The sequence below is a fragment of the Ahaetulla prasina genome, chromosome 3, assembly GCF_028640845.1.
Source record: "Ahaetulla prasina isolate Xishuangbanna chromosome 3, ASM2864084v1, whole genome shotgun sequence".
NCBI lineage: Eukaryota > Metazoa > Chordata > Lepidosauria > Squamata > Colubridae > Ahaetulla > Ahaetulla prasina.
Genome location: NC_080541.1, coordinates 99,914,029 through 99,932,861, shown reverse-complemented (window position 1 = coordinate 99,932,861; position 18,833 = coordinate 99,914,029). Strand labels below are relative to the sequence as shown.

The 18,833-nt window shown below is 35.3% G+C and overlaps 1 protein-coding gene across 1 annotated transcript in view; it reads right to left on the bottom strand.

The window, feature by feature from the left end:
* Positions 1-18,833, bottom strand: part of CTNND2 (catenin delta 2) — a 546,840-nt gene that overhangs the window by 214,669 nt on the left and 313,338 nt on the right. The window contains exon 9 of the mRNA XM_058176992.1: positions 3,167-3,419. Within this exon, the coding sequence (XP_058032975.1) occupies positions 3,167-3,419 (253 nt within the window). The remainder of the gene's footprint in view (positions 1-3,166; positions 3,420-18,833) is intronic.

The following is an 18,833-nucleotide window of genomic DNA, read 5'->3' as shown; positions in this document are numbered from 1 at the left end:
TAAAACAATGCTACATCTTATCTAAAGCCGAGTTCTCTTCCTATTTTTTCAACTTTTTTTAACAAAGGTTTCTAGGAACTTATCAAAATTCCCATTGCAATGCAGATACATAGCAGGTTGAGAAATCATTATTGAAAAAGAATTAGAAAACAAAACCTTGGATTTCATACAGACCCCTTATGTGTAATTTGGGAAATAACTGGGAAATATGAGAAAGAAAGAAAAGTGGCTAATAACTGAGCAATTACAGAAACACAAACTTTTAGACATAGTTAACGATTTTCTAGAGCAGAATAGTTGATTTCATTTTTCAGAACTGTTTTAACACTTACTCTGTAGTTCTTGTTCTGAATGCTGCTTATGTGGCAGACATTCAGAACGGTTTAGGCCAGAGCCAGAATACACATCCTGAGGTAAAGATTTTTTTTTAATCACATACTCAAAGTCACATACTTCCTCCCACTGGAGAGAAAAAGAAACTGAAATGACACTGGGGTAAAAGCATGAGTTAAATTTATTTTCCACACCCTTTGATTAAAACTTATATCCCGCACCACCAAAAGCTAGAATTTTCAAGTAAATGAAGCAGAGGGACCTTTGCTTTAAAAACTGCTATAGGTAATGTGTCTAGCCAGGAACTGCACTAGGCTTATATTTTTTGTGCTGTACGAGGTCAAGTTTGATCTCCTAATGCGGTTATTTCTTAGTGTAAGTTAGTGAAGTGTGCCTAATTTCAGTCTGCATTCATACTATAGCCAGAGCAGGAAGAAATTATTTAGATTTTTTAAAATCTGAAATCATTTGATTCCCGCTCCAATCTTTTTATGATTGGTAGAAAACCAGCATCATCTTATAGTCTTTATTTTCTTTTGATCTGGTGGCAGGCAACTCTAAAGCCACTACTGCAAAGCAGGAGGCAGTTCAGGTGTGAAAATCCCTAGAATTTCTGCAAGGCATTCCATAGCTTTCCATCCTAGTAGGCCCAGCTATCTGCTACATTTGTGCACGTCAGGGGTGAAATGCTCCCAGTTCGGACCGGCTCACGTGATCCGGTAGCGATGGCGGCTGCTGGTTCGGAGGACCGGTAGCAAAAATCCCTGGCCCCGCCCCCTGCCTCTGCTGAGCCGCACCATCAGCAGAGGTTTTTTTAAAAGTTGGTTTTGCTTCAGCCGAAACACGCCTTTAAAAGTAAAAAAAAAAGCCTTTTGAGGATCCTGCCCCTCAGCTGAGATCGGCAGAGCCTTTAAACTTAAAAAAAATAATTAAAGTCTCCTCTGGCGATCTCACCTGAGTTCCTCATCAGCAGAACCTAACTTGTAGAAAACATGTTTCCTACAAGTAAGAGTAGAGATTCCAAGGCACTTATCTGATTACTGATGAACGCATGGCTTTTTTCCCAGCCCGAAAACAGTTTCACTTTCAGCCCAGACAGAATCAATTGCTTAGCTAATCTATTTCCTCAGTGATCAACTAATGCTGCCTGGCTTTGCTGACTGAGGAACTCTGGGAATTGAAGTCCACAATAAAATAAAATAAAATTAAATTAAATTAAATTAAATTAAATTAAATTAAATTAAATTAAATTAAAATAAAATAAATAAAATAAAATAAAATAAATAAAATAATAAAATATTTGTGCAGCTTTCTGAGATTTGGTGTGTTTCTGTAGTGTTTCACTCTAACTACACAAACACACAAAATCTCAGAAAGCTGTATGTGGCATTTTGTGTGTGTGTGTGTGTGTGTGTGTGTGTGAGAGAGAGAGAGAGAGAGAGAGAGTTGTGTTGTGTGTGTGTGAAAGTTGGTTTTTGAGCTTTTTGTGGCTATGTGAAGTGTGAAGTGCAGCTGCTTTTACATTGTGTGTGAGTCAGTTGTGTTGTGTTGTGTTGTGTGTGTGTAAAGTGTGAAAGTTGGTTTTTGGTACCTCTTATTTTTTTATACTTTGTTTATTATTTTTATTATTTATTGTTATTGGCCACGCCCACCCAGTCATCTGACCACCAAGCCATGCTCACCAATTAAACCACGCCCACAGAACCGGTAGGGAAAATTTTTAGATTTCACCCCTGGTGCGTGTGCATTGCCCTTTGATCTAAATTTGAAATTATAATGCAACAGGGGACCATCCAGCAAATGACGCTATCGGGCATTCTGTAATTCTAAAAAAAGCTTCCACATAGAAACATGCTAAAAAGTGATATGTTAAGCAGTAACAGCCATATATTTTTCAGAAGAAACATTTAAAATCTAACCACATTTGTGACACAATGACTTCTAAATTTTATTACATATGTTTTAGAACAAAAATGTCCTAGCAAAGAGGCCATGTAAAGCTTTTATTGTGTAGACTGAGCAACTTTTAAATACTGTCCCCCCTCTAACCACATGTGTAAAACCAAACAAGTTCTTCATTATACATAGTTTTTAAATATTTTTAATCTTTTTAAAAAAAATTAAGGTAGTCTACTTATCTGAGCAAGTGTTTCTACACGTTTTATAGGTGTTCTCTTTTTAATTCTTACAAAATAATTGGCTAAAATATTTTTATTGTTAGGAAAAAGTAAAATACAAGGCAGTTAATGAAAATATAACAGAAGCAAGGAAAAACCCCTGAAGAATTCATCAAGTATAAAATAATTTTTAAAAACAGGCAAAAGCCTAACAGGTTTAAAACTCCTAGGCTAACATTGATGTCTGGATATACTTTGCATTTTTGTCTGTCTTGCTTAAATGCCATAAAAGTCACAGTACTTGTCAATAGAAGTCTTGTAAAAATTCGTTGCATATTTTAATTAAGTTTGTTTGTTTAGTAGCTCCTGCTTGATTCCAACTTTTTATATTTAAATCAAAATTCATATGAAAATACCCTTGGAAACATTTAATACAATATATATATATATATTACATGCAAGACATTTGTAAAGGAAGTTCCATGAAAAAAGAACAGAAGGACACTATGTGTGCCATTTTCTTATTTCTGTTGTTAAAAATGCAAATAAATTAGAATGTTAATAAATGTCCATTTTTTGTAACAGTATTCCTGGCCAATTGGTTTGGGTTATGAAATAGAACTTCATTAAAAAAAATATGGAACTGGATTATTTGTTTGCAGCTGGACATCTCTTTATGAATTAATAATAGGGAAAAAAATTAAAGTTTTACCCACCTGGGATCTTTCTGAATGCTATCAATAGAAGGTGACCTAGCCAAGGTTCCCTCAGGTGGGATGGCTGGTCCAGATTTGCTGTATGGTGATTCAACAGAAGGACAATACTGCAGCTGTCGGTAGGGATCTGCATAATTGGAGGCAGGGCCGGCAGCATAGCTGGCCCTCTGGAAGGTCGCTGATGCATTCTGTGTGGCGAGTTGACTGCCTGTGCGCTGTAAGGGTACGGAGTCGACACCAGGGGAAGATGGGGCTACGACAGGAAAGTAGGGACAAAGTAAAAAATTGAGGACCTGTTCACAGAAATGGTTAACCAGGTCTAGGCAGAGGAAAAAAAATACACACATATAAACAGGGGTTTGAAAAGAATGAGAAAAAAAGAACATTACAATCCCTGGAAACATAATGAGATATAAGTCATTTCCATATGAAAAAACACTAGCCACCAATAAGCATAAAAATGAGAACTAAACACTGATACTGAACTTCCCTTTGTATTCAATTTGGAATTTAAACAACATTAAAGAATGTTGCCTATTAAATGTGGGCTTGCTATGGAGATGCTGCAAAATAAACGATTAATATCCAATCATCTCTAGTCTGCATAATAATATTACCCAAGAGTAATAATGACAGCGCATATGAATTTCATTTGTCAACTTCAATAAAAAATCTTTGGACATTCCATAACCATAATTAGAATTATACCTGCATGAAGAAGAAATGAAGTATGATCCATTTTGGATATTAACAGCATCAATGTAAGTAATTTTAAAAGTTATTCAAATAATGCCTGTTTGTTTTTTCATATACTGACTTCTAAATAAAGATTCTCTGGGTAAACATTAGGTTATTAGAACTGGAAATCAATTCACAGAGCTACTTGGTGGGTTTTTCAATGACGATTTTGTTCTCTTTGTCATTATAAATTAACTTTGAATAAACATGGATCTATCTACTAATGCAAAATCTACTGATTTTCCTTAAAATATATATTTATATATGAAATCAGAAGCATTTTATCGTAAGTATAAATTAATCTAAGGTTATAAAATAGTGGACACTGAATGAAAGAAAAGCATTTCAGTTGTTAGCTGGTTTTTGTTGGTATAATTAAATCGGCTTATATTCATTTTCTACAGTTCTCTTTAGACTTAGTTTTAGAGAAAAGCAATATTAACCAGATAACAAACTTGTGCATGTTTACTTGGAAATTAATTGTCTTAAATGCTACAAATGGTATTTTCAGTTTATATGTGCAGACTTGTGCTAAAATACAATTTTCTCAACTGTCTATATTATTTATCTATTATCCTGTAGTTATGTTCTCTTTGAAGGCCAATTTACGCCCAATCACAAATAAAATGAACTTCTCAAAACTGTCTTAGTTCTCAAAAATGTCTGACTAAATTCTGTAGATGTTTTCCATTTTCCCTCTTCTTACCATCAATTTCTAATGCAACTAGGAACTCTGATAAAGCATCCAAATCTGGGAATTCAAATTTAGAATAGGTAAGGAAAATAATGGATTAATTTCTATATTATAGTTTTAATTATTTAGCAGATTTCAGATCCAGCCAAACTTCTATGTTTATCTTTAATGGACATTCATTCCAAGTTATGTGTCCATTGTAAAATTACAGTGAGAATACTTGTATTACTTGATGACTCTGACATCTGTAAAAATTTAGTAAGAAAATTCCATTACATTAATGAGAAATATTTGCTCACTAGAAATAAATTAGGACCAATGACAAAAAAATATGCAAAATCACTTTTCTGTCTATGTTCACAGTTTGGGAATTAATCACAATTTAATTATTGTCATACTAAACTTTTACAACATGAAAATAAACATATAAGATTTTCTAGCATTTGCTTTACTTGTTCTTCTAACCACATGAATTACACATTCATTATACAGTTCTAATAGATTGATGTGGGTTTTCACCAAGTGCTGTAATGCTATATTCTAGAATAAGCTTATTTCTGGATCTTAAGTGTTCCATTATAATTTCCAAAAATTTCATAGACAAATTAGGAAACAAACACTTCCACTGTATGTTTCATTACAAAAGGCAAATGCAATTTGATTTGGGAAGTCAGCATTTCTTTTTATGTGTGCTTGCGTGTGTGTATACTATTTTCTTTGATGTATATGGAACAGCAAGTTGGTCTACAAAATGTAATTGTTAATTATGGCAATGGTAATGATGATGCAATATTGAAAATCCTTTAGTTAGTAGACATTTAAAAATAATGGGATGATCAAGTTATATTAGCCCACATGCATGAAAACAGATGTATCAGCCTTAACATATATCAAGATAAAATCTGGCTATTTGTTGCTTCACAAACATTTTAACAAAATATTTCTTGTCTAGGTTGGTAAACAAATATTACTCATATATAAGCTGCAAATATACGGTAATGCTATTCTACATGCATATTAAAAAACATTAGTTCATAAATTAAACATAACTACAAAGAGGAAAAAATATTATGAGTACTAAAATGTTCTCTGCCCAAAAACATCTAAAAATACTTGAAGAGGTTTAGGAAGAATGAAGAGGCAAAATTATGCCTTAAGAGTAAGGCTTAACTAAAATTAAACACTTAAGAGTTTATAGCAGATTTGCCCTATGTGATGTAACTTATTCTTCAGAACTGACAAAAAAAGAGTTGCCAGCACAAATATTCTAGCACAAATATATTTGTTTAAAATAAAAACTGGCTTTCCTTTTCATTACAGAATCACCCTATGTTTCATAGTGATTAACACTATTTTTAAGGGGAAAAAACTTATAAAAGATCAGGTAACATACATTTTAAAAATCCTATAATTTTAAAAAGAAAAAATATTCAAGGATTGGTTATTCCAAAAACATGCTTAAATACTGGATTCTAAAAAGCAATAATAAAGCATAGTGATCTAAACTGACTTCCTATTATGCACATGAAAGGAAAAGGGGGAGAAAAAACGAGGGAGAGAGAATCCTTCAAATGAGAATTCTAAATAAGAAAGGCTCCAGGGGTGGTTTCATGATGGAAGAAAGGGAAGGTATAAATGAACAAAACAAAATACATACATACCACACACTGAGTATAGAATAGGATTAAAATTACAGCTGTCAGCTACACAAAGTGCAATTAAAAATAACTTCTTAATGATGAAATACTTTTTTTTTTGGCACAGTTTCCTTTTGTGATTATATTCTTTGATTCCATTCACCACTGAGTTCTTTAGAAGCAAAGAGTGTATCTAGAAAGTTACAAATTACTAATGGAGCATATGTTGCAAAGTGAGCAGGGACAAGAGTGTGTTTGTAACTTCACTACCACTGAAACTATTCTTTATATTTCTGTGTCACTGTGTAGAATCAATGTGTATGCTTTCACGCACACTATACCACCATCATTGTTATTGTTATGTAAGTTTTCTTTGAACTAAACTCAATTTCAACTTTTTAAATTTTTATCCCATTTTTTTCATACTCAATGTAAGATAGTAAAAATACTAATACTCTTTCCTCCTCCTCTTTTCCCCATAACAACAACCCTCTGAGGTGAGTTGGGCTGAGAGAGAGTAACTGGCCCAAAGTCAACAGCTCTATGGCAGGACTAGAACTTATATGCTGGTTGTATGTAATATTCTTGGCAATGATATGGATATAAATTATAGACTTTTCAGAATATATTTTCAACTATCCAATCTGAGTTTTCCAGTCTAACCTAAAGGATTTTCTGGTGTTCTTCATTCTGAGTCTAAGTTACGTCTAAATATACAGTTAGTAATATATTGTATTTTATGTTTTGTGAACTCTTTCAGAGATAATTGCATAGGAAGCAGTAATAAAACATGCTAAATGAATAAAATAAATAAACTAGTTAAAAAATAAATACTAATTTGGGTTTCTATGATCAGATTTAGAGAATGTATTTAAAATTTCTTCCTAGTCTAATTTTTTCTTTGCTTTCTCAGATCCTTTATCTTGTCACATATATAACTTAGATTTACAGTATTTATTTTCCAAAGGTGAGCAGTTGTATATTTACCCGAAAATGGATGAACTCTCCTCTCCTCATATAGAGGTTTTATTTCTGCTACTGAGAATAACTTCTACCCATCAAGGCTTTCTTGAATATCAGTTTCTACAGCTGGTGAAACACTCTCACATAGAGATTTTCCATAGCTGACATTCTGCTTCTAAACATGGATCACAAAGGCCTGTACACTGACTGAATAGGACTTGAAGTTCTAAGCATATTCATCTAAACTCAACGGTACTTAAGACAGAGTATGTCTGCATTTCCTTGTATTGAAAGCTCAGATCAATGAATTCACATTTATCATGTCCAAACTAAATGGAAAAAAAACAAGCTAAACATATGCATTCTCCCCTATAATTATCTATGCATATTTACCTTAAGTAAGAACTACTGACTATAGGACTATAGGCATACCTCATTTTATTGTTCTTTGCTTTATTGTGCTTTGCAGATACTACACTTTTTTTTTTTACAAATTGAAGATTTGTGACAACCCTGCGTTGCAGTAGTTCAACCATGAAGTGACTAGTACATGACTGTTGGAAATTTTATTTCGTGTCAACTAATATTTAAAACCTGCAACACCATCAAAAGTTAAAACATTACTTTGTTTTTCCCTTTTTTCCAGGTTTTTTTTCCTTTATTTGCACTTAACAAGACTAATATATTACATTGTTAAACCTTTTTCTACTTTAAATTGTCAGTATAACTACATCCAACAGTACTGAAATGACATGGTTGTACAGTATTGTTGAATTGTAATCACCATTAATTTATTAACTTTTCAAGTATAAAAATTCTATGTCTTTGCTTCCCAAGAAGAAATCAAGAAACACAACAAAGCAAAAGCTCTAGGAACTGTCTGTTATAATGAAGTGTAAATATTCCAGTTTCTTTAATGAAAATTGCTATGCACAAACCTTGGATCTCAAAAGTATTTCATGCTTAATTTATTTACTGTCAAGAATATTTATGCTTCATTTGTTCCTTTTAATCGCTTATGATATTAAATATATAATACCCTTTGGTTTTAATCAACATGGCTTAGCAGATTTGCAGGGGATGTGTTTGTCATCAAGGATAGGTGATTTGGAATAATAAAGTCATGTATAGCCTTCTCCGGTCAGATTTGGGTGGCATAAATGGCAGCTATGATGTGTTTTTTTGTGGTAAGAAATATATAGAAATATAGTATAAGCCAGAAATATGGAAGACTATATCTGATCAATCCTTAATTACTTCTGTAGATGAATTTTAGATTTGTATGTATATACAAAGAATTAAAAGGAAACATTTGCATCAATGGTTATTTTTGTTTTGTTTTTACAATGCATCTAGTTTCGCTTATGTATTTATATCAAAGTGAGCTAAAGCCTGCTATATAAACATATATGCATTTCTGTTAATAAGCATCATTTCCTTGCAGCAGATCATATGCTACCCACTATCTTTTCTGCCAGTATTTGCATATCTTAAATCATCTTATTTCCCCCATCTTCAATTATGATATACAAATACTTGCTCTAGTTTTTCTCCATATATATATAGCATTCAATTGTTCACTCCCTTTTCTCTGTCAGAAAAGGTTCCAGATCCATGTTCTTTGTTGCACCATACAATCTATCTAACATTGTTCTCATTCTGATTCTCAGTCCAACGTATGGTCTTATCTTCACCTACCCACCAACATATTTCTAATATCAAAGTATTTCTTACACAATTATCCATAAATTCATTAAATAATCAAAGTCCCATCACATATATTTGTCTTAAACAGTGAAAAAAAAATACAGCATTTATGTATTCTCTTTCATGCTTTACTTACATTGTACACTTTTTACATCACATTCGGTAAATAACTTTCAGTTCCGTATCCACGCAAAACATTGCACAATTCAAATCTATTCACTTTATCAAATAATTTAGTTTGAACAACAAATATAAACTAACTTTCTCACATTCATGTATTTCTCAAAGGCTCTCACAAGCAAAATACTGGTCCAGGATACCAGTTTTCATTGCAATATGCTATATGAAGCATTCCCCAACAGCAAGAAGAGTACCAGCCAGTTCTACCTAATTCTATTCAGTATGTCACAAATGGAAATAAAGTTGTTTTATTCTTAGCTCATTTCAGTCATACTAAGTAAGCTAGGATCCTTAATATAGAGACTACCATTGCCTGCATCCATTAATTAGAAAGAAGATGCAGTATTTAAGTAGCCCTTGACTTAAAACCATTCATTTAGTGACCATTCAAAGAGAAGAGTGTTGGAACAAGTGACTTATGACCAGTTTTCACAGTTAAGACTGCTGCAGCAACCTTATGGTCACATAATCAAAATTTGGATGCTTAAGAATCAGCATATATTTATGATAATTGAACTGTCTTGGGATCATGTGATCACCATTTGTAATTCTTCCTGGCTGGCTCTGGACAAGTAAAATCAATGGGAAAAGCCAGATTGGCTTAATGACTGAATGATTCGCAACTGCAGTAATTCGATTAACAACTGTGGCAAAAAAGGTAATAAAATGGGGCAAAGCTCACTTAACAACTGCCTTGCTTAGCAACAGAAATTTTGGGCTCAGTTGGGGTCATATGCCAAGGACTTCCTGTATTTACACACACTTATCAGTTACAGAGGGTTTGCTTAATAAACAACCTCAATTATGTCAGACTTCTTGCCATAATGACAGTACTTAGACAGTGATGTCTCCTCCCCACTTTTGTTTCTATATCACTGGAACTATCTGTTGAAGCCATATTAATAGAATTAGAATAACTTTGTTTTAAACATTTGAATCCAAAGTGTCATAAGATGATAGAAGGCTATTGCAACTCCAGATTAATTGTACTGTCACAAACCAAACCAAATAAAATATATAAATTAACAATAATTCCAGCATAATTAGCTTCCATACACTTAAATATTCGCAGAGGAAAGCAAGAAAATACATTTTATGTTACAAAATGTATTTATACAAAATAAATTATTTTATAAAATTAAGAAGTTACTGAAAAGTTCATCCTGTTTTCTTCACAAAACAGATTTAAAATTGAAATTAATGCGATTTTTGGGGGTAAGGTTGGGGAAATCTTTAAATATTAAATGATTTGTAAATTAAATAATTTTTCCTCTTACCTATTTAGAATAGTAGAAAATGATTAAAGTATTTACACAGAAGGATAAAAACAGGCAACCCTTGCTTCTTGAACACTTGCCTGTATTCTGCTGTTCCTGATGTTCCTGTACCACAGTGTTTCTCAAAGTTGCCAAAGTTGAGATGTGTGGGCTTCAGGGAATTGTAGGGATTGAAATCCACATATCTTAAAGTTGCCAAGTTTAAGAAACTCTGGTCTAGAGCCTGACTCCTTTCCTCATTGCAAATCTTCCCTGTTCATCAGCTGGAGAAGTCTTTCTCTGCTGCTAATGCAGGTGGAAACTAGAAAAGATTGGAGAGACAGGTACCATCAAGTTTCATTTATCTTGTGTGCCTTTCAGCTGAGACAGCTAATAGCAATTCTTTCAAGAATGACCAATGATATGTGACAAGAGAGCAGTGCCCATTTTCAAGTGGGAGAGCTGTGCTGTTTTACCAAGCAAATTGTGAACACTAATGAGACTACAAATCCCTTTTTACAAGATGGCTTTGGATTTTTTCCCCTCCTTTTTACATATTTCCTAGATTGCTTAATTTATAATTCTGATAAACATCTTCAGTGTGGGGCAACTAAATAGCTTTGTAAGTGTCAGAGCTACGTGCAAAAGAAAAAAAGACACTTTTAAGATCTCAATATAAAGAAAAACAGCAGGAGGGTTTCACATAGTTAATTATAAATTAATCAAGTACTGCATTTTGCTTCTGCTGCTTTATTGCAGTCTTATTGCAAGCTTTGAAAATGTAGTTTTGGACTTCCGATTGGCTCTGTTGGTGATGGAGACGGTCTTTTTAGACCGCCAGCCCCGAGACCACGTTAGAGCTGCCTAGACAGCGCAAATCGGCTGTCTGACGGCTCGGAAACCTTTCCCTCGGGAGAAGAGGAAAAGGTGAGCATACAGGTGGAGGTAGAGTTCCCCGGAAAGCCCCAGGAATGATTCTAGGGGCTTGAGGGTGAGAGCTCCCTGTTTAAGCCCGAGAGCTCCGGATCCAGGACAAGTCTGCTTTTTAGCAGACCAAATCACCACAACCAATCTCTGCGATCAATATGATAATTTAAATTGATAAAGGCAACGCAGACAGAGCAATGTCAGGAAGGTCGATAAATGCAAGTACCAGACCTTAACTCTGTTTTTAAATAGTACTTGAGAAGAGTACTTAAGAAGAATAAGAAAATGGCGTTTCTATCTATAAGGGCGTGAAAGCAAAAGTTAAGGAAATTCTCATTAACAAGGCTAGCGCTCTTAGCTCCATTTAAACTTGTTGGAATTTACACTTACATGAAGATTTTATAAGGAGAATAAGATATTCTCTCTCTTTTTTTAAAAAAAAAGATTACAGACTTATTGAAATTGTTGCAAAGTATAAAATTAAACTGAGAAATGGATCTTAAAGATACAAAGTTTAATTTTAAAGATGGTGGAGTCTCGTGATTTCAAATACATAAGTTACAGGAAGCTATGAAAAAAATTTTAAGGGGACTTTTAAAGGAAGCTTTGGAGTCGCAATTTTTGGTTATAGATCAAAAATTTAAGCAGATTCAAGAGGAAATCCTGGAAATTAAAGATCAGAATGAGGATATAAGAAATGATGTGTTGGCAGCATTTAAACGACTGTGTGAATGTGTAATCCAGTTGGATGAAAGAGTAGAAGAAATTAATCAAGTTAATTTGAATTTGCAAAATAAAATAGAGGAGGTTCAGACAAAGGTGGAGAAGGTAGACGATGAATTGGTGGTGTTGCAATTTAAATCAATGGAGTTTGCTCTGAGAGTTAGAGGACTTAAAGAAAATAAGCAAGAGAATTTAAAAGAAATTTTTGCAGAGGTTTTTGCACAGGTGACTGGAGAGCAACCAGAAGATGTTGTAATTCAAATTGAAAAAATATATTCTAAGGTTGCCAGACAGAAACAGCTACCAAGAGATATCGTGATTTATTTTACAACCAGGAGGATGAGGAATGAAATTTTACAAGCATCTTATAAAAATAAAATCCAAATATTAGGTCAAGAGATATTAATTTTGAAAGAAATTCCTATTAAAATATTAAGAAGTAGAAAGGATTTTGCTTTTTTGGTGGATGAGCTTAGAAATCATCAGATATGGTTTAGATGGGATGTTCCAGCTCGTTTAACAGTAAATCATATAGGAAGAAGATATTGTCTTAAGACAGTACCTAAAGCAAGAGATTTTTATATTAATGTATTAAAGGCTGGAAGTCCACATCAAATAGTTGGGATTAAAACTGATGCAGAAGAAGCATTGGAAAAAATAGGGGATGTAAAGGAGAAAAGATTGAGTCAAGTGGTTATTAAATGTAAAGAACAAGGAGTTAAGAAGCAACAATTTCAAGTGAACAGAGTTTCTCTTTATGGGAAAGGTTAAATTATAATTAACTTTTGTTAACTTATATATTTGTAAGAATAGTTATTTGGAGTTTGTAAAATTTATTTGTATCTGTTTGAATTTATAATTTAAATGTTGGAGATGTGACTGTAGTGATGTTATTTGTTTATATATGGTTGAATTGTCAATAATTGATTTATTTGATTTGGGGGTATCTTGATAAAAACAGAACAAGAAATGGACTTAATTAAGGAATGCATGAAAATGGCTATAAATTATTTGGTAATTTATAGTGTTGGAAATATGGGGAAGAATTGGGATTAAACCTAAATGGTATTGTTTGAATTTATATTCTAAATGTTGGAGTGATGGTAAGTAATGCTAGTTGATTATATGTGGATTTGTTAAAATTTAAATTAATTTGGATAAAAAATAAGGTAATGATAATAATAGATTAAGAAATGGATTATTAAGGATTGGATAAAAATGATATTATTTATTATTATGTATGATGGATCTATAAATCTGGTGGACTATACAAGATATTACTTTGAAGAATAATTGGACTTTTGCTACTGAAATATTGGAAGATATATTGTATACTGTTGAAGATTGGATACAAAAATTAATGAACTTAAAAGAGAAAGCAGAAACTTTAGAGTACTTAAAAGACTGTCCACGAAAGAATATTGGAATGGAGACGAAGGACTGAAAAGCTTAAGAATGGATAGAATGTAATTGTAATAGTTTGTTCTCTTTTCCTTTTTTTTTTTTTTTTTGAATAGATAAGGGGAGTTAAGGTACTAGGGGAGGGATGGAAGCTTATGGATTGTTTGCTTATTCTAGTTTATGATTGTTAGGTGATATATCCTGTATTTTGCTCTGGGAAGTCCGGGGGTGGGCGGTGAGGGGATTGGGTGGAGGGGGTGGAGGAAGGGGCTAGGGTGAGGGTTGGAGGGAGGAGGGGGGAAGAATGGGTAAAAATGTTTGTAAAACCTTTTGAATAAAAAAAAGAAAAGAAAATGTAGTTTTAAAATCTTCCAATGTTTATGCAACTTGATAGCAGGGATCTATAGCACCCTATTAGTAAATATATTAGACAACAAGCTGAAAAAAGGTATAGGTGAAAGATTTAGAGATAGGTATATTAAGAGTGGTTGATTAGGGTGGGCCCCCCAAAAAAATCACTATATTTTGTTTTGCTATAGTTAGAGATGTGAAGGCTAATGTCGGAAAAAAAGAGAAATTATGGAGAGAAAAATGAGCTTTTCTACAGCCTTTTCTGTTTCAGTTTTCCTGATGAAAACTGATGAAAGATGAAATAGTTCCTTGCTAATATTAAATAGCAAATAAACCACTGAATATTAAAGAAATTGACTTAAGTTTGGAAACAGAAACACTGAAACAAGAAATAAACTAAAATGTAAAAGGAAAGTGGATTCTGTACTGTAGCTTGGCCAAGAGACTGAGAATCAGTCTTTAAAAATATCTTTAGGTTTGATATGTACTTTTCCATTTTTCTTTTTATTAAGTTAGAAAGATAAATTAATTTATAAACAATACTAAACTGTATGAGGATTACATTACATATGCAAAACTAATTATCTTCAATGGAGAAAATGGTGCAAAATCACATGGCAGTAATTACAATAGTGCCTAATTAATGAAAGTTCGTGATTCTTTTTACATTACATAAAATCTGATTATTTTAACTATAGGAGATTAGCAGGAAATTACTTCAGACTGGAAGTCATCTATGTTTTATTTACTTTGACATCAATAACCAGGGAAGGTTGTCACTTGTGGAAAATATCATATAAGTATGACATTTCAAATATATTTAAACCAGATTTTTTTTTTCTATTAGTATTCTTTTAGTACATTCAAACAAAATAAGAACACACATCTACATAGCGTTCTGTTCTTACCAGCTCTGCCAAGAGAGTTAAAGTCTATTCAAGTTAGCAGGGGAACTGTCCATCACAGAGCACAGCTGACAGATACTGCTTCAGCAGTTGGTAGGCTCCAACTGGGCAACTTTATAGAATACATTATTATTCCAGCTTTCCCTGACTTGCATTAAGACCGTGGGCTAGAACATTTTAACTCTTCATGAATAGAATGCGGGATGTGCTGCCAGATGCTAATAATTCAGTGTGTGTGTGTGTGTGTGTGTGTGTGTGTGTGTGTGTGTGAAAACCTGTTACTTTGTTTCTGAAAGAAATTCTGGTGGCTTTAGAGAGTCCATTCAAACTGAGCAGAAATCACCCAGCCACAATATAGCACTGATAGATGAGAAACCTTACTGCACACCCGAATGAACTCAAGCAAGCAGCTGACTGCCTCTCTCTACAATGAAAATTCTAGAACTCAAAAGAAAAGAAAACACACTCGCAGAGGAGTAATCTAGCTTTAAGGAAGGCTGATTCACGATTGATCAATGCGTAGTACCAGTGGCGAAATTCAATTTTTTTTACTATCGGTTCTGTGGGCGTGGCTTGGTGGGCATGGTGTGGCTTGATGGGTATGGCAGGGGAAGGCTACTGCAAAATCTCCATTCCCACCCCACTGGGGCCAGCCAGAGGTGGCATTTGCCTGTTCTCCAAACTACTCAAAATGTCCACTACCAATTTTCCACAAATTGTCAGAAACTGCTGAATTTCACCTCTGCTTAGTACTCTAACCCACTGAAAACTACTCCTTTCACAATCCAAACTTCCTCTATGCTGTTTTCATAGACTTCAAAGCAGCACTGATCTGATATCCTGAATTAAATTTGGGAAAAGCTGGAGGCCTCCTCAACGATACAATCATTTCAATCATGCAAGACTGATTTTACATATCAGTTGTACAAGTAAAACGTAACCCCTAAAGCCATCTCACCAGTGCCACTGAAACCAACAAAGGTGTCAAGCAAGGTGGCATATTGGCCTCACTCTTATTTAATTTCTATATGAACTCCATGGTAGGCCGTCTCCACAAGACAGAATTTTACTGCTAACCACTTGCTGGAAGACACATCTTTGTTCTAATCTACACAGAAGATGCAGCAAAACTTTCAAAAACACTTATTGGCCTTAAAAGAGAAGTGAGAGTACTAGCAAGGAAGACTAGCTAGAATTCAATTATTATTATTCTAATAATAGAATATTATTAGGAATATTCTAATAATATTATTATTAGAATAATAATGCAAGGAAGACTAGCTAGAATTCAATTATCAGAAAACCAAAATCACGCAATTTGTCCAAAGATCCAAGAGTCATTCTTGGAACATAGATGGCCCACAAAACCCAGCAGATCTTTTGTTTCAGATACCTGAGATAGTCTGTCAGCAATAGGAAACTCATGAGGACTATGTCACCGTTAAATTTCTTAAGATAATAAGTGACCACTACATACCTGCAATTCTCCATTTATTTGAGTCCAAGCCAATAACACAATGTCTCTATAATCCCTACCTAGACCCCTTCTCCAGTTTTGCACCATTAAGATTTATACAATCCAATAATTAAACATCAACTCTTCAAATCAATTATTAAAAAGCATGTAACAGATACAGGGTACCAAATGGATCTAGCCATGATCTCAAGCTTTATTACCAGTGAACCCAACAGATACTCTGCCCCCTCTATAGAATTCCTAATTAAACTCAAAGTACCATCTAAACAATGAGGGGCCTTTACTCTGGCACAATGTCATATCTTCCCCTTAGCTGTCCTTAAAAGCTGATAAAGGAAGATTCCTTACAGAGAGAGACATAGTCCCTGTGACTCTGGGCACACAAAAACAACAACACCACTTCTGCAGTGGGAGTCACATAAAAGTACTAATCATCAAAAATGGTATCTAAACTCTTGAAAATAGACAAATCAATTATACTAGGGAAACTGGACTTTACTCAAACCTGATTGAAGTTGTTATTTTTTCCAGGTTTGTAATTATTATGGTTTGTAAATTGAATGTAAAACTTTAGTAACACTATGCAAAACATCACTTAAGAAAGAAGAGTGAATAGACTATACAGAAGGAATAACCTCTGCCCCTCATTTGGTGATTGGATGATAGATGTCTCACTGATATGGTTTACCACACAAGTTTTAATTTTCTTATATCACTTGTAAACCTATTGTGGTCCAGATTATAAAACTAATTTCTGGAATCATCAGAGCAGGCATCTCAGAGAAAAATAATTCCACTTTCAACAGTGATTTTTAAAAAAAATCTCCCCATTATATTAAGAATGAAAACAGAGTGCATACAGTTATTGTGGTTCATTGCTTTAATGATTAGGGGGGGAAAAACCCCACTGTTATTGTTAAAACCAAAAGTATTCTCAATCATCCACAGTGAGTAAGTAGAAAAATGCAACAAATATTTAAATTACCACTTTGAATGATCTTTAGGTCTATAATACACTCAGTATTCAGTTCACCTTAGAGCTGCTTCATGGATACTTTTTTCCTACTTCAATTGGTAGATTTAGAGTGCTGGAAAACAGCTGCCCTGATTGAGAAGTCCAGAACAGACCTGTTGTTCTATTCACACATTATAGTTAAGAATTCCTTGCCCCACCCTTGTTTTGGGGAAGGAGAGTTAACCATGACTACTTGTATTGTCTTTTCAAATTCTTGGGTTAGAGTCGATCCAGTAGCCCTGGCATGCTTAAGTGAGTGGCCTGTCATAGTCATCCTCTGACTATGTTCCCTTCAGTGAGCTCTTCGGTGTGAGATGGGGGATTCAGGAGAAAGGAAGTAAGGATTTCTGTCTTCTTTCATGGCTTTTGCTGGAGGCCCCTAGTAGAACAAAGAAACTTAAGGAAACAAATTTCATGCAATTGGGCCTAGGGGGTTCAAAGTCAACATCCTAAAAGCTATAGGGCTGTGATGGCGAACCTATCGCTCGTGTGCCGGAAGTGGCATGCAAAGCCATCTCTCTGGGCACGCAGAACCATCGCCATTACTTTTCCGAGTTCTGGCACACCAGCCAGCTGATCGTCATGCACACAGGAGCGCCAGAAACCAAAAGAATAGTTTTCTAGTGCACATGTGCATGCTGGGAAGGTGATCTTCTGGTTTCCTTAGTGCACATGCACACTGGCCACCTGGTCTTCTGGTTTCTGACATGCATGAGCACGCGAAGAACAGCTCGTGTGCCCAAAGATGGGGAGATGGGATCCTAGCGGCCACTTCCTAGGGGAGAGAGCTGTTGGCCCGAGCAGACTTCTTGTGCGGCCCCAGCCCTCCAGCCCACAATGATGCGTGTCTGTGGTCTGGAGCACCTGACATGCTTGGGTGCCCCAGAAGAGCAGCAGCAGCGCTACTTGTTATTGGTGGTGGGCGAGGAGGGGGCAGTGGTTCTCCTCCAGAATCCCAGCCACAAGCAGCAGGGTGAGAACCATTGCACAGCCTCAAGAAAGTAGCAGGGGCATCTCTGCTTGTTCTTGGTGGTGGGCGAGGGTGTGTGGTTCTCCTCCAGAATCCCGGACACAAGCAGCAGGGTGAGAACCATTGCACAGCCCCAGGAAAGTAGCAGGGGCATCTCTACTTGTTCTTGATGGTGGGCGAGGCAGGATGGTTCTCTTCCAGAATCCCAGCCACAAGTGGCAGGGTGAGAGCTGCTGTACAACCCCAGGAAAGTAGCAGGGACATTGCTGCTTGTTCTTGGTGGCGGGCAGGGTGGTGGTGGTGGTTCTCACCCTGCTGCTTGCAGCTGGGATTCACTGGGAAAAAAGCAGCATTCCCCCTGCTACTTTCCTGGGGCTGTGCAGCGGTTCTTACCCTGCCGCTTGTGGCTAGGATTCTGGAAGAGAATTGCCACCACACCCTTGCCAGCCACCGGGAAAAAAGCAGCGCTGTCAAAGGAATGTCTGTCCAGCACCACAGTAAGAGATGCACCAGCCAGGAAGCAGGTGTGCTCTCTTGGCAGAAGGGGTGGGGGGTTGCACTGACATTTGGGGGCGAGTTACTGGCCCCAAAGGAGGGAGTGCGCAACTTGGGTGTTCTCCTGGATGCACGGCTGTCGTTTGAAGACCATTTGGCGGCCGTCTCCAGGAGAGCCTTTCACCAGGTTTGCCTGGTTTGCCAGTTGCGCCCCTTCCTTGATCAGGA